We start from the raw sequence: 25,575 nt of genomic DNA, 5'->3' as shown, positions 1-25,575 counted from the left end.
AATTTTTGAACTTGAACTACTTTTTTTTTAATTTAAGAAAGTGATTTATACTTCTACTGTGTATATATAAACAACTATCAGATCTAGCTGTGTACAGAACTCTTTTTGTCCACTGGCATTTTCCCTGTCCCTTACAAATGTATCGCCATTGTGCATGTCTTGTGATTGAAATACTAGTTATTATTTTCGCTAGAACCGTTGTCTCCCAATATAAAACTATCCAAAACCACATCATCCTACTTAACACACCACATTACACTATTATACAGCATATACCACCTAATACCATACAACATAACACAATGCACCACACACAACTACCCCAAATCACACTTCATCATACCGAACTCCACATCATACCATACTGCACTACATAACATTAAACCACATCATATAACACTAGATAGTACAACAACAACAACATGCACACCACATCGTGCCACACAAAGCCACAGCATATCATCTCAAAGAATTCAACATTTCAGCCACATCCCACCATCTTACTAAAATCAGAACATCCAGCAATACATCATACTATTTAGTGGCACTTCAAGCCTGAAACACTATGTAACCCGACTGGCTTCTGGTTCTCACCACACAAAGCTGTAAACAGTTACCTGGAAGATGAGAGCAAGAAAAGCAGAACTGATAACTTATGCAAGTTCGCCAAAGGAAAGCGGAGTTGTTATCCATTAGTAAATTTAATTCAGAGTATCACAGGATAAACTTTTTGTCTACTTCTTGTGAAGTCTCTGGAATTTATCAATCAAGGTCAGTTTTGTGGCCCCCTTCGTGCTATAAAATCAGTGTGACTAAGAGTCTGGGTGGGAAAGGGTTGGAACTCCGCATTTCACCTATGTCTCTGTGGCTTCAAAGAGTCAGTGCGCAAATCCGAGTTTTCGTCTTTACCATGTACTTGTTGGCAAGAGAAACAAAGAGGCAGCGACGAAGGGAAAGATAAAGAGGGCATAATATAAATGTAACAAATGCTGTCTAAACATGACGGACGAGGTGCTAATACGGAAGCATAGGGAAATGGAAAAAAAAAGTCAGTGGGAACAAACATATTTAAACAAGAAAAGTGTGCCAGGATGGCAGAGACCATCAGCTGAGCTCACCAAGTGTACATCAGTATTCACCACTACTGCTAACAGTGAAGTTGGCAACACCCCGTCATGTGCAACAAAACACCTAGCAAAAATGCAGGAGGGCAGTATGAGCCTGCAGGGTAGGGGACAACAAGAGGCACTTTATGCATGTCCTCGGGTAGTCAGACCTGGCTCCTAGGAACTTGTCTAGCAGCTGCAGCGCAGGGCCTCAACTAAGAGAACCAAAAAACTAGGGGCAGGCTGGGGGCATAGGGTGGTGGTGGTGGGGGGGGGGAGTAGTAGTGGGAATTATGCCCTGACATTCGCTGAAAGAGCCCTCAGGCAACGCCCTCACCATATGTTAGAGCAGTAGATACGCAGCTAGATAGTTGAGCAAAGTATGGTATGAGGGTGGTTCGCTAAGTTATCTGTGGAGTTTTAAAAGAACGCGCCAGACTGGTGGTAGCGCCAATGGAACAACGGTTTGTGGGGACCTGTGGGATGTGAGAGAGGCAGAGGAGAGGGTGGAACAAGCAGGGCGGGAGGTGTACCGACATTGTTTAAAAAAACACTGACGAGATTATATATACAAATAGGTTTATTCGTTTCCAAAACCCCACCCGAGTCTGTGTGTCCCATTTTCATTTTAAACCTCACCTACCAGCAACAGTAAAAGCTTCTACCATTGGCAAAATTCCAGATTTCTGTTAAATGACTCCTAATTGTGCAATAATGCCATTAAGATTTATTCAAACACCCAACTGCAGAACTCTGCGATGTAATATTTACAAATGAGCCACGGCGGAGAGCTCGAGCATCCAGCAAACTAGCACGGCGAAACTCACCGGCCGTCTCCCTGGAACCACTGCAGTCTTTCTAACAAATAAATTACAGCTGGGTAGGGCTCATGCAAAACAGCACGAAAGCCATTGGCTTCCCCCTTCAAGCATTGGGTGAATGTCGTGTCCATCAAGTTTGGTAATATTCCAGAGGATTGGCAAAGGCAAAAGAGTTAAAAAAAAAAATAAAGCTCGGTGTCACTGTAGCGGGCGCAGGTCTTATCTTTACAGTTAAAATAAAAAAGCAGCAAGGGGACGTAGCTAGCCAGGCAGCGAGATGGCCGCTTCCTAAGCGAGCTCCACCGCTGGGGCAGAAATCCTGAATTAATCCCTTCAAAACGCGAAACTGTGGGCAAAATCAACTACCGAAGACGTGCGGACACCTTTGGGCAGCTACCGCTCAAACTTCGTGAACTTTGGTGTTGGCGGCGAGCATTTACAGCAGCAGTCTACTGACGCCGATGCGGGACAGACGTCAAGCTGAGGTACGGACCGCACGTTCAGGCAGGCGATCCCTACTCAAGACCAGGGCTGTGTGGGCCTGTCGCGATAACAATACAACTCCTGTACAGGCGGTGGCAGCGCTTGTAACACATGTATTTGGCCATAACCCTGCGCCCCATGGCTCCGCCAAGGTACACCTTGCTGAATTTGTAGCTGCATTGCTTGGGATCGGACGCACGGAGACCCGGCGAGGTTAGTGCAGAGCGCCATTTTGTGAGCTACCGACCAACGCGCCCGGAGAGACGGGTCAGCTCCCACGGAGGTTTGTGACCACCAGAAACCCATACAACAGCCCTATGCACCTATTGGGTCGAGTGTGAGTGGTCATTGCAGCGGGGGAGGAATATGAATATAAATAAGGAGCCATACAGTCCCGAGTAGATGTTAATGGCTGCATTCTCCGGTGTGGGCCCATCTGATGACTTGGGGGGGAGCGCATGATACCCAAGACCTGGCCGGAGTGTGAACGACGACACCAGCGCTAACGCGGTATCGAACTGGAGGCCGCACCACCATCGTTGTGCCGTGCCGCACCATATGCGACCAGAGGGCGCCGCTGGGTGGATGCCGCTGACTGCCCGGGCCCTTCTTGGCAACCTGATGCCGACATTTTGAATACCGGATCGGAGAGGCACGGAAGAAAACTGCGCCGAGGAAGCAGAGGTGGGCAACTGAAGTGCGTGCTGCATCCTAGCTCATTAAATCCTGGAATCTGTGTGCTGAACCGTGCAGATTTTCAGTGCATTGGGAGCCCTACTCAGGTTATGTTATAACCACTCTCCACATGGGAAGAAGTTGGGCCTACTACTAGATCGGGATTCCATACACCGGTGGAAACTCACGCCTCCGAAAATAACATTTGAAAATAAGCGGTCAGCTAAACAGGTCGCCCCGGACCCAATGATCCCTGAGGCTACTGGAGGAGACGCGCTAGATGATAGCCAGGTGGTGGACATCCGTGCCCTCATGTTGGAGGTACGCTCCAGTCTCCGTAGTATAGATACTAAACTGGATAACCTGACCTCTCAGCTAGACGCAGTAAAATCCCAGGTCACCACCCACGAGACGCAACTGGACTGTTTGGAGAATCGTCACACAGAACACCGTGAGTTCCAACAAGAAACAAGAGAACACGTTTCAAACATGGATAAACAACTGGCGATCCTACGTGCTAAGAATGACGATTTGGAGGCACGCTCCAGACGAAACAACATCCGTATAACGGGAATTCCAGAGACGACGGCCATATCCAAAATGGAAGTATTTGTGACGGAGCTCCTCCATGCCCTCTTTGATCCTCACCTCTCCCCTGTGTTCGTGGTAAAGCGCGCACACAGGGCGTTGGGCCCAAAACCGCCGGTGGGTGGCACGCCCAGGCCCATCCTTGCCAAACTTCTGAACTACCAAGATCGTGATCTGGTGCTGCACCTGGCAAGGGAAAAAGGGAAGATCGTACATCAAGGTAACACCATTTCCTTTTATCCTGACTTTACGCCACTGGTACAGGCGGCACGGCGTGAATTCCTCCAGGCCAAGAGGTTGCTGCTCCAGGCAGAAATACCATAACTGCTATATCCCGCCAAGCTCAAGGTATCTTATGATGGCACATCTCACTACTTCGCAGATGCTAAATCTGCACTCAAATTCGCCAAGCATGTCTGTGGTTCTAAAATGAAAGAGACAGGGCGGAACAAAACTATTGACAATGGTCATTTAAGTGATAATGATTGACACTTACTCACGCATTGACAGAGTTGGCCCAATGTTTACAAAGTTCTTCCTGCAAAGCGACCCCTAAGATGTTGTAGTTAGCATCTCGGACGTTGCTAGACATGTTCACTTTTTGTTTTTGAGATAATTTGTCCCCACAATAATCTACAATTCTCAATTCTAGAAATATAACGCACATGTAACTGCTCTTTAAAGTCCTGCTGATGCGTAGAAATATTTCCTCAGCCACCCTGTGCAAACGGGGGTGTACGCGTGTGCTGCCGCGCCTCCGAGGGGTGGTTCCCAATGTTTTATATAGTCCACTCTTGTAGTGCATTTGGGGGGGCTTCGACACAACCTGTTTGGGGGGTTGGAGCGGGTGGGGGGAGGTTGGGGAATGTGGAGGGGTTTATTGCTGGTTGGTTGTCAGGTCTTTTCCAATGCTTCCATTCTCACAAATGTCATACATGTGCTGGGGGGGAGAAAGACAGAAATTATGTTTGAGCGTTTAGATAGGTACAAATAGTATTCAGTATAATATCCTTACTTGGAATATACGGGGCTTAAATGATGGACGTAAAGCCAGACTTGTGCACACATACCTAATACGACATAGCATAGACATCTGTTTTTTGCAAGAGACCCACCTAAACTCACAACCATCGCCACGTCTGAAGCACAGCAGATGGGCGGATGTCCATTCGGCGATTTATTTTAACTATGCGCGCGGAGTAGCTATACTTCTCTGTAAGGGGTTGGATTGGAGGGAAGGGGAGGTGAAGGTGGACCCCGAAGGACGATACATATTGCTCCGAGGCTTTCTGGGCGGTAAATCTATACTTTTGGTGGCTATATATGGTCCGAATGTTGACTCCCCTGACTTCTTCCGAGAGATCTGGTCAAAGATAACGGCTCTAAATTGCAATACCATTATTTGGGGAGGGGACTTTAATGCGGTGCTCAATGACACGCTAGATAGGAAGGGAACGTCGAGGCAGTTGCACCCTGCTGCTAGCCAAACCTTATGTGATCTTATGGACGAGGGACACCTTATCGACATATGGAGACACAGGCACCTAGATGCTAGGGAGGGGACATGCGTCTCGAGTCATCACTCGGCTTGGTCGCGACTCGACTTTTGGCTAGTATCTGCTGATGTTGCTACATGGACTGTTAACACACGACATCTTGCCCGCTCCCTATCTGACCATGCGCCCTGTTTATTAACGTTGGCCCTACCGGATCAGCCATCTAGGGCATTTAGTTGGCGTCTCCCACAGCATGCTCTAATGGATGATGCATTTAGAGAGGAAATAAGAACGGACATTACCGACTATTTTGATTTGAACACCGGCTCGGTTTCCACACAGGCCACACTGTGGGACGCCTTTAAAGTGGTGATACGCGCCAAGTGCATAGCGAGGCAAGCTGGGGTACTCAAAGCCATCAATCCACCATAGCGCAGCTAGAGACACAGATTAGAGCACTAGAACAAGAATTTTATGTTGAGGCAAGCCCACAGGTAGCGACTGACATAAAAACAAAACTGTTAGACTATGCAGAAGAGGCCCAAAGAGAGCTTAAGTTCCTGGGGAAATACGCAGAAGCCCGCAGATACGGGGAAGGCGACAGACCGAGTCGTACGTTAGCCACCATGATACGCAAAACTCGCTCCACGCCCTATGTCCACACGATCCAGGCAAGCACTGGAGAAACGGTGACGGGGCTGGCAGAGGTATTAGGGGTCTTCCGGAAATATTACGCTGAACTATACACAGCCATACAATCCAACTGCCCAGACAATATGCAGGAGTTTCTTGACTCAATTGCATCGGTGTGGTTTAACGACGCGCATCGCAGATATATGGCTCAGTCGATGACAGCGGAGGATATTAAATTGGTTATCAAAAGCTTGTCACTGAGCAAGGCCCCAGGACCTGATGGCCTTACCACTGCCTTCCATAAAGCTTATGCAGAAGAACTTGCCCCACAACTCCATGCTGTGTATGAAGAGGCCCTAGAAACAAGAATTTTGCCAACTTCCATGCGGGAAGCCCTAATTATAACTCTTTTAAAACCAGACAAAGATGAGGTAGAGCTAGATTCGTATCGACCGTTGTCGCTCATAAATGTAGACGGAAAAATCTACGCAAAACTATTGGCTGATAGGCTTCAACCTCTCCTTCCGACGGTGGCACTGCCGGACCAATCGGGGTTTATACCCGGGAGATCTACGGCACATAATCTTAGAACGATTTTTTCGGTCCTACACTACTTGCACCCCAAAGTACACGCTGCCGCGGTTTTTTTAGACGCCACAAAGGTGTTCGATTCCCTCGAGTGGCCATATCTTTTTCGCATCCTGGTACGCATGGGGTCAGCCCACTCTTCATACAGCGGATTAAGCTGTTATATACAGAACCACGGGCCAGAATTAGAGTTAACGGACTGGTCTCGGACCAATTTCCAATCACTCGTGGAACCAGGCAGGGCTGTCCATTATCGCTGTTCGCCATTGCGTTGGAACCACTGGCGGCCCGCATACGCCAACACCACACGGCCAGAGGTATAAGCTTCAGCTCACGCAGTCTACTGGTATCCATGTATGCCGATGATGTCACCCTATACATTCTAAACCCATCGTCAAATCTTGACCCCGTTCTCAGAGAATTCATTAAATTTAGTGGACTGTCGGGTATATCAATAAACTGGAAGAAATCAGTTGTATTCCCACTCACGGATGAACCCCCCCACCCACCCCCCACCCCCTCCGAGTCACATCTGAATACCCGCTGCGGTGGGAGGAAGAGGAGGTCAAATATTTGGGTATCTGGGTGTGCCGAAACCTGCAGGATATTTGGGCTATGAACTTTGGCAGGGCGATCGATTGGCTGGAGGGAAAGGTGGCGATATGGGACAAGCTGCCCTTATCGCTCGCTGGAAAGATAGCACTGGAAACAAGCATTTACAATGCAACGGTTTCGCCTTTGGAAAAGTTAGAGCTATTGGCAATGTAAATGACAATGCCATTTATTTATCGGTTTTCAAAACCAACACATAAATACAAATGTTGTCATTTACAATGCCAATAGCTCAAACTTTTCCAAAGGCGAAACCGTTGCATTGTAAATGCTTGTTAGCAAATGGTGTCGACAGAACGCTTTTTTTGTCTTATCGTTGACGTCATAGAGCAGTTTGAGTCAGGTCGGATAAAAGAAGTCACATTTAGACACGAAGAGTGAAGCTTTTCAAGTGAAAATATGTTTAAAGGAAGGGGTCGAGCCCGGCGCATGCAGATGAATTCAGCAAGGCAGCCAGCGCTGAAACATGCCAGCAAGTTTAAAATAACAGATTGGTGAATGTCATAAGAGACATGCATAACAGTCACAGATGCTGTGTGCCCTGTAGTGCGGGGGACGCCCATCCCACACGATGGGAGCAGGCGGTTTTGGCAGGAGATACGCCAGGTCGTGGTCAAACATCTTGGCACGAGAGATGCACACTCCTAGCTCGGGTACAATTGCGAGTTTCTTATTTTTCCGATTTAACAAAAGAAGCTCTCAGATGACTGATTGCAATTGTGATTTGAGTGATGTTATTGAATCCGTATGCTCCATATAAAAGATTGCTTTTTGTATGACAGTGTTCCGTGACTGGTAGATATTTATTAACCTCCCTAAAGCATTCATAGCATGCTACTTGCCGACAAGTGTTTCAGCGCCTCGACAGGGGTAGTGAGCGCTATATAAATACAATTACAATAACGTTTTAGCCCTTGGATACAGGCAGCTTTATTTGTCTGTTGACAGAGCTGTTGTTTCCAATAGAGAATATATGCCGAGTAAGCTTTAAGTCTGGCCCTTGTCAAATCCAATTGAACTCCCTTTGGTAGCCGCGCCGGCCGCTCTCAGCCACGTGTGGACATCCGGCTCGTTGTGGACATCCGGCTCGTCTGAGTCTGTGAGGCACAGAAGCGCCAAGCACCCCCAGCGAGCGCCGGGAAGCTGGTGCGCTTCTCTGCACTTGGGACGGCAGGCCAGGGGTGCGCAACTCACTTGGAGATCCCTCGGCGGGGTCGGGTCATCGATGACTCAGTCTCCTCTCCCCGCAATCTTCTTTGGACGAGGCTCCGGCAGCTTCTGAGAAACGACCCGGGTGACGAGGACCAATCAGGTCGCGGCTCTCTCGGCGAGCCCCCAGTGACGTCAGCGGGGTCTTCCCGACGGCAGCCAACTACAGCGCGTCCTCGCTATGACGCGTCGCCGGGAGAACCAATCACAGCGCACTGGGTGGTTCAACTAAAAACCCATGGCGGTTTCACGAAAAAACATTACAGCGGGAAATCGAGTGAATTTTTTTTATATAATTGAAAAGAAGCAATGATCAGCAAGCGTTCGTAGGAAAGTGCAGCACCTCTTTGGACACGGACGGCGGGAGGGGGGCGGGAGAGGACACGAACGGCGGAAGAGGACACGGACGGCAGGAGGGAGGCGGGAAACGTGCACAGGACAGCGAGGGGGGGCGGGGGCAGGGAGGCACACGGAGGGGGGCGGGAATGGACAGCGCATCTGAAATCACTTTCAGTGAAAGGGGAGGGAACGGCAAAAAACGAAACTCCGCCCAGGGAAAAAATCTCGGGAACGCCCCCGAATCTGGTCTGGCCTTGACGGACAGATCCGGCACCCAATGGCTAGCCTCCATTTATGGAGCTAGCCAATGAGAGCCGGGGGACGTTCCCGAAGTCCTTATTGTAAACAAAGGATTTCACCTGCGCCGAAAAGCTGCGCAGAGCGCAGCCTTCGGCAGGCGAAACCCAAAAATGGTGATACTCCCGAAGTTTCTTTACCTGTTTGTATATTGGCCTATCCCAGTCACCCAGAACGTCTTTAAATGTCTCAGGACCCACTTGCTCTCCTTGATATGGGCTGGAGGGCAGGCACGAGTTTCCTGGGACCTACTCACTCTGCCACTGCGACAGGGTGGACTGGGAGCCCCAAATATGCAGCTCTAGGCGTTGTGTGCGCAGGCCCAGTTCCTGCACTTCTGGATGTACTACAAGCCATATCAGCCGCACATTGCGGTAGAGATGGATGCAGTGGCGCCTACACCCCTGTCAGTTACGGTCTATAAAAAGACAACACGCCCTGGCGCAGATGTCGACACTGTAGACACTCTGCGATGGGCCTGGAGGGCCCTCCTGAAAAGAGCTCATCTCCCGCTACTATTTGCACCTGCGGTCCCGCTCCGCGGTAACCCACTATTGGCATGCTTAGGAGGATACTGGAGGGGTAATTGAGTTTGACGGCATACAAATGCGTACCTTTGCTGATCTATACCCGGACGGGACCTTCAGGCCCCCCCCTAGGGGGTTGGATGGACAGGAGGTGCCCTTTGGGGAACAATTCATGTACCATAAACTCAAAGCCGCATGCCAGACACTGGGGGATGACTTACCTGTAGCCCCACCTACTTTCCCGGCACTACAAAACATTCTTGCTAAAGCGTCACCGTGCAAACTGATTACCAAATTATATACGTCATTGCAAGAACAAACCCCGATTATCCAACCCCAGTCTATGAGACTTTGGAATACAGAACTAGATCCCCCACTTGATGAGGAACAATGGGATTTCTGCTCTAGGCAGCTGCTAGAACTATCCCCAAACTACCGACTGCGCCTTATCCACTTTAAATTTCTCCATAGATACTACAGAACCCCCACTAGCCTCCATCGTATGCATCTGCGAGAGGATGAGCTTTGCTGGAGATGTGGCTTTGAACCGGCATCCTTCTTGCATATTGCCTGGAATTGCCCGAAACTGAGGGAGTATTGGGACGCCATTGCAGAGGCAGTGAACCAAATCATAGGCAGACAAGACACTCTCACTCCTCATATGGGCCTGCTGGGCCTTGTCAGAGACACGGAGCCTAAAAAGCGTAAATGACATGCCCTTCTTTTGCTAGATGCTAGGAGACAAATTGCTACGAGATGGGGTAGGCATAAGATACCTACATTCAAGGGTTGGCAGGCTGGCAGATGTAAGCTACGGACATACTCAACTGGGTCTCTTCTGGGAACTTATGCCCACGACAGCTAGGCCGCGAGATATCTGGGAGCCCTTTTGCAGTGGGACAGAGCTCGGGCACAGTCCCCTCATTCAGAGGGCCTGGAGGAACCTCCTCAGCAATATGTAGACCCTTAATTCATTGCCACAACAGCCACACCTCTCTGGGTTGCACATCTGAGATTCATATGTTGTTATATTGTGCTATGTCCGTTTGAAGGTCCCCACACTTCAGAGTACATTTCTAGATAAGTGCCTCAACACAAGACATTACATATATGTTTTAATGTTTTCCTCCACCCACAGACAGTACGGACTTTAAAGCGTGTGTAAATGGAATTGCGGATACTTAAAGACGGTCGCCCGTCAATGTTATGATATATCGACCTGCCCTGTTTGTTCGGTTGTCTTCTCTCCCGACATTTGTATACGACTCAATTGCTATAACATAATATGTTCCGAAATATACGATAATGAATGTCGTGTTGTTCAAAATGCCAATAAAAACAAATTTTAAATAAAATAAAATAAAAATAAAAAAGCAGAAACATTGCGCTGTGTCCCTGAAGCGGGCGATGCGCTTTAAAGTTAAAAAAACTAAACTTAAAACAAAGTGCTGTGTTCCTGAAGAAGGTGCTGCGTTGAGCTTTATAGAAAATAAACTATTATTATTATTATTATTATGGAAATTTCTATTGCGCGACTAAAACCCGAAGGTATCAAGGCGCCTACCAAAAACAGATTAAAAAAAAGGCAGAACACAACTACAGGTATGCGCGCACAAAGAGACGGGTCTTCAGGGCGTTTCTGAATAGCTGCAGGGTGGGAAGGGACCTCAATTCCACAGGGAGAGCATTCCACCATTTGGGTGCCAAATTGGAGAAGGCTTTGCCACCCCATCTGGCTCTCCGGATACGAGGGACAGATAGAAGGAGTCTGTTAGAGGAACGTAAGTTCCTACAAGGGCTATAGCGGGACAAAATGGATCCAATTCCAGTAGGGCTACTTTTTGCCAAGGCCTTATAGATCATACACATGGTCTTAAAAAGAATACGATCCTCTATGGGAAGCCAATGAAGTAGCTTTGAAATGAAATGAAAAAAGAACTTAATTAAGCGCACTGCGGCCAAGCGGCTTCCTGGCGCTGAGGGTTGGACCAGACTCACAGAGGGGACTCGGGAGAACTAACAAGGGAAGGCCTGGGAGAACAGAAAAGTTTTAAGGGCTTTGCGGAAGTGAGTGTAAATAGGGATGGAGCGAATGGACAAAGGAAGGCTGTTCCAGAACCGGGGGGCCAGAACCGAAAATCGGGTCCCTCCTGTTCTGGATTTGCTAAAACGGGGAACATGGAGGAGAGAAAGAGAGGAAGAACGGAGAGTGCGACTGGGGGCTTGAGAGGAGATGAGAGATCCAATAAAGAGGGGAGCTGAGTGGGTGTGAGCGCGGAAGGCCACACAAGCCAATTTAAAGAAAGATCTAAAGTGGACAGGAAGCCAATGGAGGGACTTGAGTGCGGGAGTGATGTGGGAGAATTTGGGAAGGCGAAGAATGAGACGGGCAGCCTGATTTTGAATGGCCTGAAGACGACGGGTTTCGTAGGCCGGTATGCCCACGTACAAGCCATTTCCATAATCAAGGTGTGAGGTGATGAGGGCCATGACTATGGTTTTGAGGGCATCCGTGGAAAAATAGCGAGAGATTTTCCGAATGAGACGAAGGGACAGAAAACAGGAGGATACCACTGAGCTGACTTGGGCATGCATAGTAAGGTCATGACTGACCTTGATGCCCAAGGTCCGAACAGAAGAGACCGGTGAGGGAGGGGAGCCAAAAGAAGTAGGCCAGTGCGCCGGGGACCAGGGGTTAGAGGGGCCACCCGTGAGGACAAGCTCCGTCTAGTCCGGATTGAGCTTCAAGTGATTGAAGCTCATCCATTCAGATATAAAGACTAAGGTGGAGCAAAACTTAGGGAGAGAGGCAGAGGGGGAAGAAAGATCAAAGACGAGCTGGAGGTCATCCGCGTAGTTATACACGGAGACCCCCAGCTCGAGAAGAGAAGCAGTAGCCGAAGTGCGCCGGGGTAAGTCCAGCACAAACCTAGCCGCTGCATTCTGGACTACCTGCAAGCGCTGTAGCAGATTTTTATTCAGTCCCGCATACAGCGCATTGCAGTAGTCCAGTCGAGAACCAACAAGGGCAACAGCGAGTTGTTTCCTTGCCTGCTGCGAAAGATAATGCCTGATCTTCCTCAGTATGCGAATGATGCCCCAACAGGTAGAGATAGTCCTATTAACCTGTTGGCACATACTGAGGGTAGGATCAATCATGACCCCAAGATTTTTGGCAGAAGAAGCAGGGACAGGACAGGCTCCCAATGAGTCTGGCCACCACTCAGCTGACTATATCTCCTCCTTTCCTCCAAACACCATCACCTCAGTCTTCTCCCCATTCAGTTTCAACGAGTTGTAAATCATCCATTGACCGACTGCCTCCATACAAGATCTAAAATTGGAGGCAGTCGAAGTAACTGACTGGGAGAGAGAGACGAGGATCTGCGTGTCATCCGCACAGGAGACTACCTCCATCCCAAAAGATCTAATCAGTCTGGCAAGTGGGGTCACATATATGTTAAACAGGGTCGGCTTAGCGCCGACCCCTGAGGGACCCCACATTGCACAGACAGGGATGGAGATAGGAATTTACCCAGCTTCACTCTTTGCTCTCGTTGATCGAGGAAAGAGGTGAGTAGCCCCAAAGCCGCCCCCTGGACCCTGATCTCCCTCAGGCGAGATGTTAGAACTGAGGGAGAAAGAGTGTCGAAGGCAGCAGTGAGATCTAAAAGGATCAGGAGGGAGGCCTGTCCCCCATCCACACGCGTGCGGATATTATCCAGCACTATGGTGAGGGCAGACTCGGTGCTATGTTCCCTCCTGAATCCATGCTGGGAAGATCCAGACAGCCCGAGCTTTCCACGAAGGCAGGGAGATGTTTATTCAGGTGTGTTTCTAACATCTTCGCGGGGGCTGGGAGCAGTGAGATGGGGCGAAAGTTCTAGATCCCCAGAGGCTCTGTATGCCGAATGCAGCCCGCGAAAACAGGACCTTACTCACTTCCTATTATACTTCCAAGGAGGTGCCAGAAGCACAAGCAGCAGCATCCATAATGCCTGCTAATGCCCGTAAGATCCGGGAAGGCAGTCAAATTGCACAGAGACCTGCTGTAAAGCACAGCATACAACGGCGGGAGGGAATGCACTGAAGACCCCGGCCAGGCAATCAACAGCAAATAGCCATGCCTACCCCAGCAAGATGTAGGCACAGCAGGACCTCGGCTGGGCAGCCAACACCTAAGTTCACCACATTGTCCTCAGCTGGAGGAAAGCACCGCAGACCTCCGACCGTGCAGCCCGCTGCACCGCATGCAAGCCCCGACTCATTGTGGGCTCCGGGGGAAATAAAATATAACACACACACACACACGCAGCCCCAAAAGGAATCCCCAGCCGCAGTACCCCCACATAACAGTACACAAATCACCAGCATTGCGAGGCAGCTGGCAATACAAGGCAGCCCAGGCGCGAGAACATGCGTGAAACAGGTTCGGCAATGAAGCCACATCCATCCCGGCTGGAGGCAGGCACCAGTAGTACACGACAATTAACAAGCTCTCGGCATTGGGGGCTGGGGGAGCGGCTTCCTTTGAAGTCTGATGCCGAGGCTCAGACAAATGGTGTGCGAACATCACGTTCATCCAGTGGTTTAGCAAGGGTGTCGTAGGTCACAATACGAGCAAGGAAATTAGTCAATTTGCCCCCTCTAAGTTAGTATATGACAGCCATAATTGGGATGCAGTGGGTCCCTCGCAACCTATGCCCTGATGCCACTCCATCTGCTAAATTAATAATAATTACAGTCCACCACATTTTGCACAGTCCCATAACATTATCTCAAACATATTCCAGGCCCGCCCCCCTTAACGCCCACATATTTTGCCTCTCCAAGTCCTCCACTTCCCAGCCCCAATGGGTTCTCACGTGTGGGCACAGCCATTGATGCACATGGGTCGCTGGTAGACTTCGAGACGGATAGGGCAGCTGTATTGAGCCTCCAGGCTCTCGGGTGCAGGCTGGGACTGACGCCGGTTCCCGGTCACAAAGCTACGGAACATGGCCATCGTCAGGGAGGGATGCAACAGCAGGCAGAGAACAGAACCACAACAAAGCCGTACGTCACGGTTTGCGACGCGCCTTTGTGACGTCTTCAGAGAGCGCAGGACAAACAACGGACGCTAATCTCTTAGCCATTACACATGTAGGTGTATTGAACATAGAAATAGGACAAACATTACGGCCCCTTGTGTGTGGTGACGAATGGGGGCTGTGTCAGTCGTACTTTGTTACTCTGTATCATCTAAAACGAATCTCAACAGACTGTGGTAATTAATTAGTTTTCTGTTAACACATACTAATTATTCCTGCACAAGGACATATGGATCCTTGCCTCCCTTTCTGCTCAGTCAGGAGTCCCTGTGGTAAATGTACAGAAATTTACAGTGACGGATGGCGTGGCACTAGAACTGGTCTGACAAATCCAGGACGTGTAGTAGCCCTATCAATGCAGTGCGGGGTGGGAGCGGAAAGCGATCAAAAGCGATTGCGAACTACAAAAAAAAAACAGCGAGTGGTGCGCGCGCCTCTGCGAGCATATGTTTTGAATTATCACGGCTGTCAAGCCACGATAATTCAAAAAATATGGCCTCTGGTGCGCGTAACAGATACCAATAGGCCATAGGCGGGGCTACGCGACAGACTATGGCCTATTGCGTGTGCTGTTAAAAAACAGCAAGCACGCAAAGGCCAATGAAAATGGACCTTGGAAATAACACGCACGAGCTGCGCGGAATTTCCAGGTCCATTTTCAAAACGCCGGGAAAAGGCCTCTCGCTGCGCGACACTGCTGCGCAGTGTAAGCTAAGCCCGAGCCCTAAAAACAGAGGTTGTTTCTTCGTGACCGGCCTTCCGCCTCGTCCGCCCTATCTTCCAGCCTAGTCGTGTGGTCCCTAAGGGTCGTCACCGTTTCTCTTAGCTGTCGGACCTCCGTCTGCAGAGCATTCAGGTCACCTTCAGTTGTGGTAACCCTATCCGCCACCTTTCGGAAGTCTAGGCGCAGGTCAATCAATCAATCAATCAATCATTACACTTATAAAGCGTGCTACTTACCTGTGAGGGTCTCAAGGCGCTGTGGGGAGGGGGTGCTGCTACTGCTTGAAAAGCCAGGTCTTGAGGAGTCTTCTGACGGTGAGCAGGTCCTGGGTATGCCGTAGGTAGGTAGGGAGGGTGTTCCAGGCATTGGGGGCGAGGAAGGAGAAGGATCTGCCACCGGAGGTTGTTCGTTGGATGCAGGGGACAGCGGCGAGTGCAAGGCTGGCAGAGCGGAGCTGGCGGGTGGGGGTGTAGAAGCGGAGTCGGCTGTTGAGACAGGCTGGTCCGGTGTTGTGGAGTGCTTTGTGTGAGTGGGTGAGTAGTTTGAAGGTGATCCTCTTTTTGAAGGGGAGCCAATGTAGCTCTCTCAGGTGGGGGGGTGATGTGGGTGCGGCGAGGGACGTTGAGGATCAGTCGGGCGGAGGTGTTTTGAATGCATTGAAGTCGTCGCAGGTGTTTGGCCGGATGCAGGTGGTTGAAGTTCATGGCCATTCCATCTATCTTGGATTCCAGCGCCATTCTGGAGTCACAAATTGCTGCCAGTATGTCAGCCTTGTCTCGGGCCACTGCGGCTTGCTGAGTTTCTTGGTCTGGGGCTGCCGGAACCGTATATTGCATTATTTTATTTGTTTGGGCGCCTCTAAGGGGCCCGTCTTTCCCCATGGCCAGCGCAGCCTTGTTATATTATTTTTTGGGGTCCCGTCAGGCCAACAACAGTTATGTCTTGCGTAATTTCACCTGGGTCCCCCCACAAGCGTACTCTCCCGTCGTCAAACAAGAAACCTGGTCCTTGGTGTTGGCGATATTTCTCCGGTCACGCCGTCTGTTGGTTAGGATAGTAAAGGGGCCCCACCGGACCGCCACTTCGTTGAACTCCAGGATTTACCACTTCATGGAGCGCGTGCAGCAGGACTTCACTTATGCGTCTCAGCCCCTTCGACACTGGGGGAGCCCGTGCAGTTTGTGGGAGAGGCCCCCTCACAATCCTAGCCGAAGATTCTGTCACCGGTGGAGCTGGCAGCTCAGGTCCCGCCTTTACGCTCCGTGGCCCCTCCAGCCCTATGGTATCTCACGCGTTATGGAGGTGTGAGTCCCCTCACCACCCCAGCTGAAGCCTGCGGCGTGGACCAGAGGAGCAAGCGTTCCAGGACTTGCCCCAGGAAGGGACCCTCACCTCCTGTGTTTGAGTCTTGCAGGCGCCTTTGGTTTACTGCGGGCGCTTCTGCCCCATACTGTTGCAGGCCACCGCTTAGGCTGTAGTCTCTGGTCACCATGCGGCAGGGCACCCCCAGGATCACGGGCCTCCTTCAAGGTCACCAGGAGGCCCAAGACAGTTCACGGCAGTCCCCCCTCCGGGTTCCAGGGCCTCCGCACCAGGATTACAGACGCCGTTGGGCAGAGGCATACAGGCCGCACCACCCCGCTCGTCCTGCCGTTGCAGGCCGTCACTTAGGCCGCAGACCCTGGTCACCACGCGGCAGGTCACTCCTAGGATCATGGGCCTCCCTCCAGCTCACCAAGAGGCCCAAGGCAGTTCACAGCGGTCGCCCCCCAGGTCTCCAGGGCTGCCACACCAGGATTGCAACCGCCGTTGGGCAGAGGTAAGTAGGCCTCACCGCCCCAGTCTTGCCCTCCTATTGCAGTCCTCCACTTAGGCCGCATTCACTGGCCACCATGCGTCAAGACAGTCCACAGATCACGGGCCTCCTCTCAGCTCGCCAGGAGGCCTGGGTCAATTCAGAGAGGTCCCCTCTCAGGCTCCCAAGGCCATCCCATCCGAATTTCCAGTCTTAGCTGGGCAGTGGCAGGCGGGCAGGCATCAATGCGCGGTCTCGTCCTGCTGTTGCCGGTCGCCACTTAGGCTGCGGTACCTGGTCCCAACGTGGCAGGGCACTCCTGGGATCACGGGCGCCCTTGCAGCTAACCAGGGTGCCTGAAGCAGTTTACGGCGGTCCCCCCATAGTCCTCCGGGGCCGCCTCAACAGAATCGCTGCCACCTCGGGGCAGAGGCAATCAGGCCTCTCCGCCCCGGTCTCGCCCCACGTTCAACACCAGCAACACGCACCCCCTGCAGCCGCCATCGGGCCGTCCCTCCGTCCCTGCACCTCCGCTCAGGGCCTCACCGCCGTCTGCTATTATCGTAGGGCCTCACTTAGGGTCACGGGCACCTCCACCTCCCGCAAGCAGGCTCGGGGGCCCTATGCCGCCGTCCTCCGCCTAGAGCCCAACTCCGGCGGCCGCTGTACACTGGGGGATAGGATTTCGGTGGGACTCCAGCCACCCGGTACGTCATTGCAGGCCACTATTTTCCGCCACCACTGGGACCCAGGAACTCAGGGAGCGGGGGGGTTCCGGTAGCACTCCAGGGCATTGCGGGTCGCTACCTCGCAGGGATAAACGTAGGATTTCGTCCGTTGGGGCAGGAGCAGCGCAAAGACACGTCTAGCCGGCCATGTTGTTAGGCCACGCCCCCGGCTTCCCTTAATATGTATTGAGGGCAGCAGTCAGTTGGGGAGCCAAATCCAACTTCCCTTAGTAGGTTTATTAAGGCTTCCTTGGCAATGGAATGAAACTGTATGCAAAAATGGCAAATAGTGTATGTGAATCGTTGGTGAATGTGTTAATCATTCATAGGTGATGGTTGAGCACTGCAGAAATGCCTATAAACACAGTACGAGAGATCTACAATCCAGAGCACACAAACTACAGTGGTCACAACAACAGCAGTGTATGTGAGCAGCAGTATTTTTAAATGTATGGCAGAGTATACATGAATGGGAGTAGTGCAGTGCACAGGAACCAAAGATGCACAGCATGGGCAAATGAGCGTCCACCATGTCAAATGGGAGATGATCAACAGGATTAATGCAGAGGCACTATGCAAATGAGTGGCAGAGTGTGTAAATTAACATTGCATAGCATGGGTAAATGGAAGTGGTGCAAAAGAGTAGTTGTGCCCAGGCCAGTGAGAGCAAATGTGTGCCAGTAGTGAAAGCAAATGTGGTCTCAACCAGTAAAAGCAAATGTGTCCCAACCAGTAAAAGCAAATGTGTCCCAACCAGTGAAAGCAAATGAGCGCTATCAAGTGAGAGTAACAGACAGAAGATAGTGCCAAAAAAATTAGAGCACTACCTAGGTAAATAACAATGGCTCGATGTTTAACAAAATGACACTGTTAGTATACCTAAACGTGGCATGGTCAGTTTAACAAGAGCAACAAAGTAAGAGTAACTGAGAGGAGAGCATTGTGAGCCAGAACAAAGGTAATGTAGAGTCAGGAGAAAGTGTGCAAGAGGCCAATGGGGGGGGGGGGTGATATCTGACCAGAACCATTTTCGGGGTTGGAGGTGGGGGATGTTAAGTGTAAATTGAAAGATGCAGGGGAGAGCAGAAAAGGGTGAGGCGGTGCATGACAGATGAACAGGTGTGTGTTGCAGGAGTGGTGGGGAGGACTCGTGTGAAAGCGGGGTTGCACTTTACAGAGCATGGGGCAGGGCGCGCTTGATAGAGTGGTGGGGTAGGGTGTGCGATTTACCGAGAGAGGAGGTAAAGTAAATGAGATGACCACAAAAGGGAGCCGCGTGTGCACTATCGAGGCTTGGGCAAGGTGTTCATGACCGGGAGATGGGGCAGGGTGGGGGCGGTGCAAGTGACAGGGATGGGACGGGATGGCCATGGTGACTGTGATGGAGCCAGCTTGGATTTGATGGTCTTGGGGGGGAGGGTCAGGGAGGCCATGATTGAGAGGGGGGGGCAGGATGGCTGTGACTGAGGAGGGCATGGTGACAGAGGGTTTGGCAGTGTGCATGTGAGTTTGATGGTGATGAAGTAAGGGAGTGTGTGACCAGGGGGCCTGGGTGCACGTGTAAGGTGGGGTTACAGGGGATCGGGTATGCATTGCATGGAGAAAGGTTGACAGGATGTCAGTTACCGGGAGGTTTAGAGCAGGATGTGCCCAACAGAGAGAAAAGTGGAGACAAGAGGTTAAGGAGCGATGGGTACACTTGACCAGGCAGGGAGTTGCAGCGTGAGGGCGCAGGAATGATGAGGACAGGTTGCACATGGCAGTTGGTGCAGTAGGGCGCATCATGACAGGATGTGCAGGGTGAAAATGACAGCAGGGGAGCAAGAGGAGAGTAACAGAGGGGGGCAGTAGGGGTTAGGGTGCTTAAAAGATAGAGTGTATGTTATAGAGGGGGTCAGAGTGTGCGAGGCAAATTGTGCTGAGCAGAGGTGGGCAGAATGTGTAATTGAGAGGTGCACCGGACATATAACCCAAATGGGCAAAGTGTGGGTAATCCAGAAGGGTGTACAGGACATGTAACCAGAAGTGGCAGTGTGAGCAATGGCGGCTCCTCCACTAAGGTAGAGGAGCGTCGCCCCACAAAAATATGATAACTGTCATTTTTCCCCCCACTATTTTCTGGCACAGTAAAGGTGAGGGCAGGGCTGTGCTCGCCGCAGAGCAGGGGGAGGAGTGGTTTGCACACTCTAACGTGGGCATGACTGCTTGGCCAGCCGCCTTGGCCCGCCCAAACAGTCATGCACACTTTGCATGTTCCCCACCAGGCTGCATTACACATCATGAAGATTGATAAGAAAAGACTTCAACAATTCACCACAAACAACGTCTTTACACTATGCCAAATTCATATGTCTTATTTGTTCAGGTTTCATTGCAGAGTCTGCAAACACAGATTTGGGACGCAGCTAGGTCGACAATACATCTGTCCTAGGTTGAGTAGCTGAGAAAAAGGTACAGTGCATGTGTGTCAGTGTCTAAACGTGTCTCACAAAGAGCTTATATTAAAGTCAGAGACTTCTTGGCTTCCACTGGACAGCTGCTCTCATTAATTTTGTAGTCTACCAAAAGTGGTAGTGAAGCACAAAGGACCAGAGGCCACTTACCCATCATCCTCCGCCCTATTTCCTGGAAGGTCTTCCTCTTCTTACGCTCCTCTTCAATCAGCTTCTGTCGTTCTTCAACCTCCTGCTGTCGCCGCTTCAGGGCCACTGCCTCACGCTCGGCTTTAGAGAGGAACTTGGGCTGCAAAAGATTACAGGTACTTGTGACTGGGGCACTGGAATGTGTGCTGCACTCTGCTATTTAGAAGACTGTGTAGAGGTCTTTAAAAGTGTGACGTGAGATCTGCAGTTGGCATGCAAGGATCAGGTGCAGGTGGGATCTGCAAGAAAGTATACTGGCTACCTTCTATCGTATTTTGAGCTAGCATCTGCAAAGAGATAAGCTGGTATGGGGTCTGAAGAAGAGTGGCTATCATCGTGTCTGCATGAATCATCTCAGACCCACCTGCACAATGGTGACTTGAGATCTAGTCTGCAGAGGGAAACCTGGCATCTAGTCTGCAGAAGGATAAATATGGCCTGGTCTGTAGTCGATCAGCTGACATCTTCTTGATGGGAGTCTCGGGAAGGTCTGTTGCACAAGAGGCATCTAGGGTCGGGTTCCCAGTAGGGCGATGTAGCATCTTCAGCAGTACTATAGGCTTTTGCTTTGTCTGCATGAAGTGTCAAAATAAAAGGGGGAACCCTCTAACCACCAAATCCAACCAATCATTAGAAACCATACACATAGCCATCAGTCAATACGTTTGAACATATAACTTTATAAGTTAATATTAATTAACATGTTTTGTGCATGGCATCATGACAAAATAAAACATTCAAAAGGACATATCTCAATTACAAATAAATTGGTATGACAAACAACACGTTAGTTCTAATAATGGTTTGTTTGAATACTGGAGGTACATTCTTTTGAATGTTTTATTTTGTATTGTATTGTAATTTCATTTATATAGCACTTACTACCCCTGGTGAGGCGTCAAAGCGCTTTTTCGGCGGGTAGCACACTACTCCGGGACCCATAGGGGATTAGTGTTGAATTAGTATAGTGAAACATGCATGTACATTTTAAGTGGTGGATAGGTTAGTCAGTTAAATGGATTTGGAATGATAGCAGAAGGATAGAGGAGGAAACATTTTATTTTATTTATATAGTGCTTGTTACCCCTGATGGGGTGCTGAAACATGCTATTCAGGAAGCCCACAAAGGATTAGTGGTGAATTAATGCACAAGTTACTACTTGTGTAACGATATATCTGTAAGAGACATTAGTTAGTATTAGATTCCTTACCTTAGAATATCCCCAGGCGTCAGACTGGATCCGGAAATGTTTGCGTAGCAGTACCCTTGCGCGCCGGTAGGCGTCGTCTGCGGCTCCGCGTCCGTCGTCGGCGTCGTGATGACGTCGTCGGAGTACTTAGACGCCGCCTCCGCGTGCTGACGTCAGTTCTTAGACACAGCTTTTCCGCGCCAGAAACGCAGAGCCATGTTAAAAATCAACACTGGTGCCATTGAAACTAGGGCCCTGAAGGGGACAACCCTAACCCTAGATATTGGTTCGCAGAACGGGGAGGATGGGTGGGTCGGTAAGGAATCTAATACTAACTAATGTCTCTTACAGATATATCGTTACACAAGTAGTAACTTGTGCATCTGAAAGAGACACGTTAGTATTAGATTCCTTACCTTAGAATAGATACCCCAGCAATACCAACCCCGTGGTGGGTCTGCGAACCAATAATCACACCAGAAAGTCCTGGAGGACGGACCGGCCAAAGAAGCCATCCCTCCGGACTTGACTGTCCAGGCAGTAGTGTCTCGCAAACGTGTGCAGCGATGCCCACGTAGCTGCCTGACAGATGTCTTGCAAGGGCACACCCCTGCCCAGGGCAGTGGTGGTCGCCGTCGCTCGGGTAGAATGAGCCCGCAGTCCAACCGGGGGCTCCTTCCTAGCCAAGGAGTAGCATGCCTGGATACACAGGATGATCCACCGGGAGATGGTCCTCTTGTGCACCGCTTTCCCCTTCTTAGCGCCCACGTAACCAACAAAGAGTTGGTCATCCACCCGGAACTGGCGTGTGCGATCCAAATAGAATGAGAGCGCACGTTTTGGGTCCAGACGTTGGAGCCGCTCTTCCTCTTTAGAGGGATGCGGTGGCGGGAAGAAGGTAGGCAAGGTGATGGACTGCCCGATGTGAAAGGCCGTGACAACCTTGGGCAGGAAAGAAGGTTTGGTACGAAGCACCACTTTGTCCGGATGGACAGAAAGGAAAGGTGGAGTACAAGAAAGAGCCTGGAGCTCACTCACTCTCCTGGCAGAGGTGATGGCAACCAGGAAAGCAGTCTTCAAAGTTAGAAGGCGAAGAGGACAGTTGTGAAGTGGCTCAAAGGGAGCGCACATCAGAAATGTAAGTACCAGGTTCAAGTCCCACTGAGGCATCACAAACGGAACAGGAGGAAACGTGTGAGTGATGCCCTTAAGAAATCTGTTAACAATAGGGGACTTGAACAAAGAAGGCTGATCAGGTAGCCTGAGAAAGGCTGAAAGGGCAGAAAGGTAGCCCTTGATAGTGCCCAGAGCAGAGCCCTGCTGGGCAAGAGAAAGAAGGAAGAGAAGAACCTCAGAAAGAGGGGCAGAAAGTGGATCCACAGCCTTTGCTGTGCACCATGCCACAAATCTGTTCCACCTGCAGGCGTATACCGACTTTGTGGAGGGACGCCTGGCTGCCAGAATGATGTTACAGACTTCAGGAGGCAAGTCAAATGGCCTCAACTGTCGCCGCTCAATCTCCAAGCATGGAGGTGGAGACTGGACAGGTTCGGGTGGAGGACCGTCCCCTGCTGCTGCGACAGAAGGTCCTCCTGAAGAAGCAGACGAACCGGGGGATCGACTGACATACTGAGTAGCTCTGGATACCAGTACCTTCTCGCCCAGTCCGGAGCCACAAGGATGACTTGGGCCCGGTCGCGCTTGATCTTCTTCAGCACTCTGGGCAGAAGTGGTATAGGCGGAAAGGCGTACAACAGACCGCAACTCCACTCACGACGAAAAGCATCTCCGAGCGAGTGCCGCCTTGGAAATTCCAACGCGCATAACTGATGACATTGCGCGTTCTCTTCGGTGGCGAATAGATCTAACCAAGGCTCTCCCCATCGCTGAAAGAGGCCTTGCGCCACGTCAGAGTTCAGACGCCATTCGTGATCCATCATGCACCGACGGCTGAGCTCGTCTGCCCTGGTGTTCAGAGAACCTGCCAGGTGTTGAGCCACCAGGGTCACGCCCTGGCGTTCCAGCCATTGCCAAAGGCGAAGAGCCTCTTGACAAAGGATCCACGACCCCACCCCGCCTTGTTTGTTGCAGTACCACATGGTGGTGGTGTTGTCCGTGAACACCTGCACTACACTCCCCCGGACAGAGGGGAGGAATGCCTTCAGTGCCAGACGAATCGCCCGTAGCTCCAACAGGTTGATGTGGAGCCGGGCCTCCGCCGGAGACCAGAGGCCTCTGATCTCCGCCTCTCCCATGTGGCCTCCCCAGCCCTGGAGGGACGCGTCCGTCACAACTACGTGCTCCGGTTGGGGAAGGGAGAGGGATCTGCCGCTGACCCAATCGCGGTCCGTAAGCCACCACTGCAGCTGTCTCGCAGTGCCCTCCGAGATCAGGACGTGGTCGGAGAGGTTGCCCTGATGCTGGGCCCACTGAAACTTCAGGTCCCACTGCAGAGCCCGCATCCGCCACCTGGCGTGATGCACCAGCAGGATGCAGGAGGCCATCAGCCCCAGAAGCCGCAGCGTCAACCTGACCGAAACCCGGGATAACGGCTGAAAGATGGGAATCAGAGCCTGAATATCCCGGACCCGCTGTTCGGGCGGATAAACCCGAAACCGCGCCGAGTCCAGAACCGCTCCGATGAAGAGGAGCTTCTGAGAGGGACATAGGTGTGACTTCGGCACATTGATGGAGAACCCCAGCTGGTGCAGGAGGTCTGCCGTCGTCTGGAGGTGGCTGACGACTGTCTGGGGCGAGCCCGCCTTCAACAACCAGTCGTCGAGGTAGGGGAAGACAAACCCCTAACCTGCGCAGATGAGCTGCGACCACCACCATCACCTTCGTGAACACCCGTGGGTCACTGGTAAGGCCGAAGGGGAGCACGGTAAACTGAAATCGCTCGTGGCCCACCATGAACCGCAGGTAGCGCCGGTGGGCAGGCAGGACGGGGATATGAAAATAAGCGTCCTGCAAGTCCAACGCTACCATCCAGTCTCCTGGGTCCAGGGCAGCCAGGACCGGAGCCAGTGTAAGCATCTTGAACTTCTCCTTCCGGAGGAAGCCGTTGACGTTCCGTAGGTCCAAGATAAGGCGTAGGCCCCCTTTGCCCTTCTTGGGTACCAGAAAGTAGTGGGAGTAGCAACCACACCCTACTTCTGGCCCAGGAACGCGCTCGATGGCCCCTTTGGCCAAGAGGGCCGTAACTTCCTCCTGCAGAAGTCGCAAGTGATCCCCCGATACACGGTGGTTCTGCGGTGGCATGGCTGGAGGAGTCGCCTCGAAGGGGAGGGAGTAGCCCCTTCGGACGATTTGCAGCACCCACCTGTCCGACGTGACAGTGCGCCAGTGAAGGTGGTGATGGCGAACCCTGCCTCCCACTGGCGTCACATGGGCCTGAAATCACGGACTAGGAGGGTTTAGAGGCGGATGCTGTGGGGGAAGGTGTGGACTGACCTCGCCGCTGCCCCCGACCACCTGGACGGCGGTTCCCACGGCCGCCACCGCGTTGGGTATTGCCCTGCGGTGCGTGGCTGGCGGCACGTGTGGGCGCACCCCTTCCGTGGCCACGAAAGCAGTGATAGGCAGCCGATTGCTGGCGCTGGCCCGAGAGGCCTAAGGACTTGGCCGTAGCCCTGGAGTCCTTAAAACGCTCAAGCGCATGGTCTGCCTTGTCGCCAAAGAGGCGATGGCCATCGAACGGCATGTCCATAAGCGTGCTCTGGACATCCGCCGAGAAGTTGGCGGACCTCAGCCAGGCGTGGCGTCTGACCGCCACCGTCGTTGCCATCGCTCTACCCAGCGAGTCAGTGGTATCCAGCCCACACCGGATGGAATATTTGGCTGCATCCCGGCCCTCCACAAGGGCTTGGCCGAGTTTGGCCCGTACCTCCAACGGACACTCTGGCAGCACTTCCGCGACCTTATCCCACACAGAGTGGGTGTAACGTCCCAAGAGGCAGGCGGTGTTAGAAGACCGCAGGCCGAGGCTAATCGATGAGAAGATCTTCTTCCCATACTGGTCATACCTCTTGG

General features: G+C 51.5%; 1 protein-coding gene across 2 annotated transcripts in view; it reads right to left on the bottom strand.

Annotated features, from left to right (window-relative positions):
- The window catches only part of DDX23 (DEAD-box helicase 23), a 269,078-nt gene that overhangs the window by 85,932 nt on the left and 157,571 nt on the right, over nucleotides 1-25,575 (bottom strand). For both annotated transcript variants that reach the window (XM_078685884.1, XM_078685889.1), the window contains exon 6: nucleotides 20,315-20,453. In XM_078685884.1, the coding sequence (XP_078542010.1) occupies nucleotides 20,315-20,453 (139 nt within the window). The remainder of the gene's footprint in view (nucleotides 1-20,314; nucleotides 20,454-25,575) is intronic.

This window comes from Lissotriton helveticus, chromosome 1_1 (assembly GCF_964261635.1).
Source record: "Lissotriton helveticus chromosome 1_1, aLisHel1.1, whole genome shotgun sequence".
Classification (NCBI taxonomy): Eukaryota; Metazoa; Chordata; class Amphibia; order Caudata; family Salamandridae; genus Lissotriton; species Lissotriton helveticus.
This window is presented reverse-complemented; position numbering and strand designations above follow the sequence as displayed.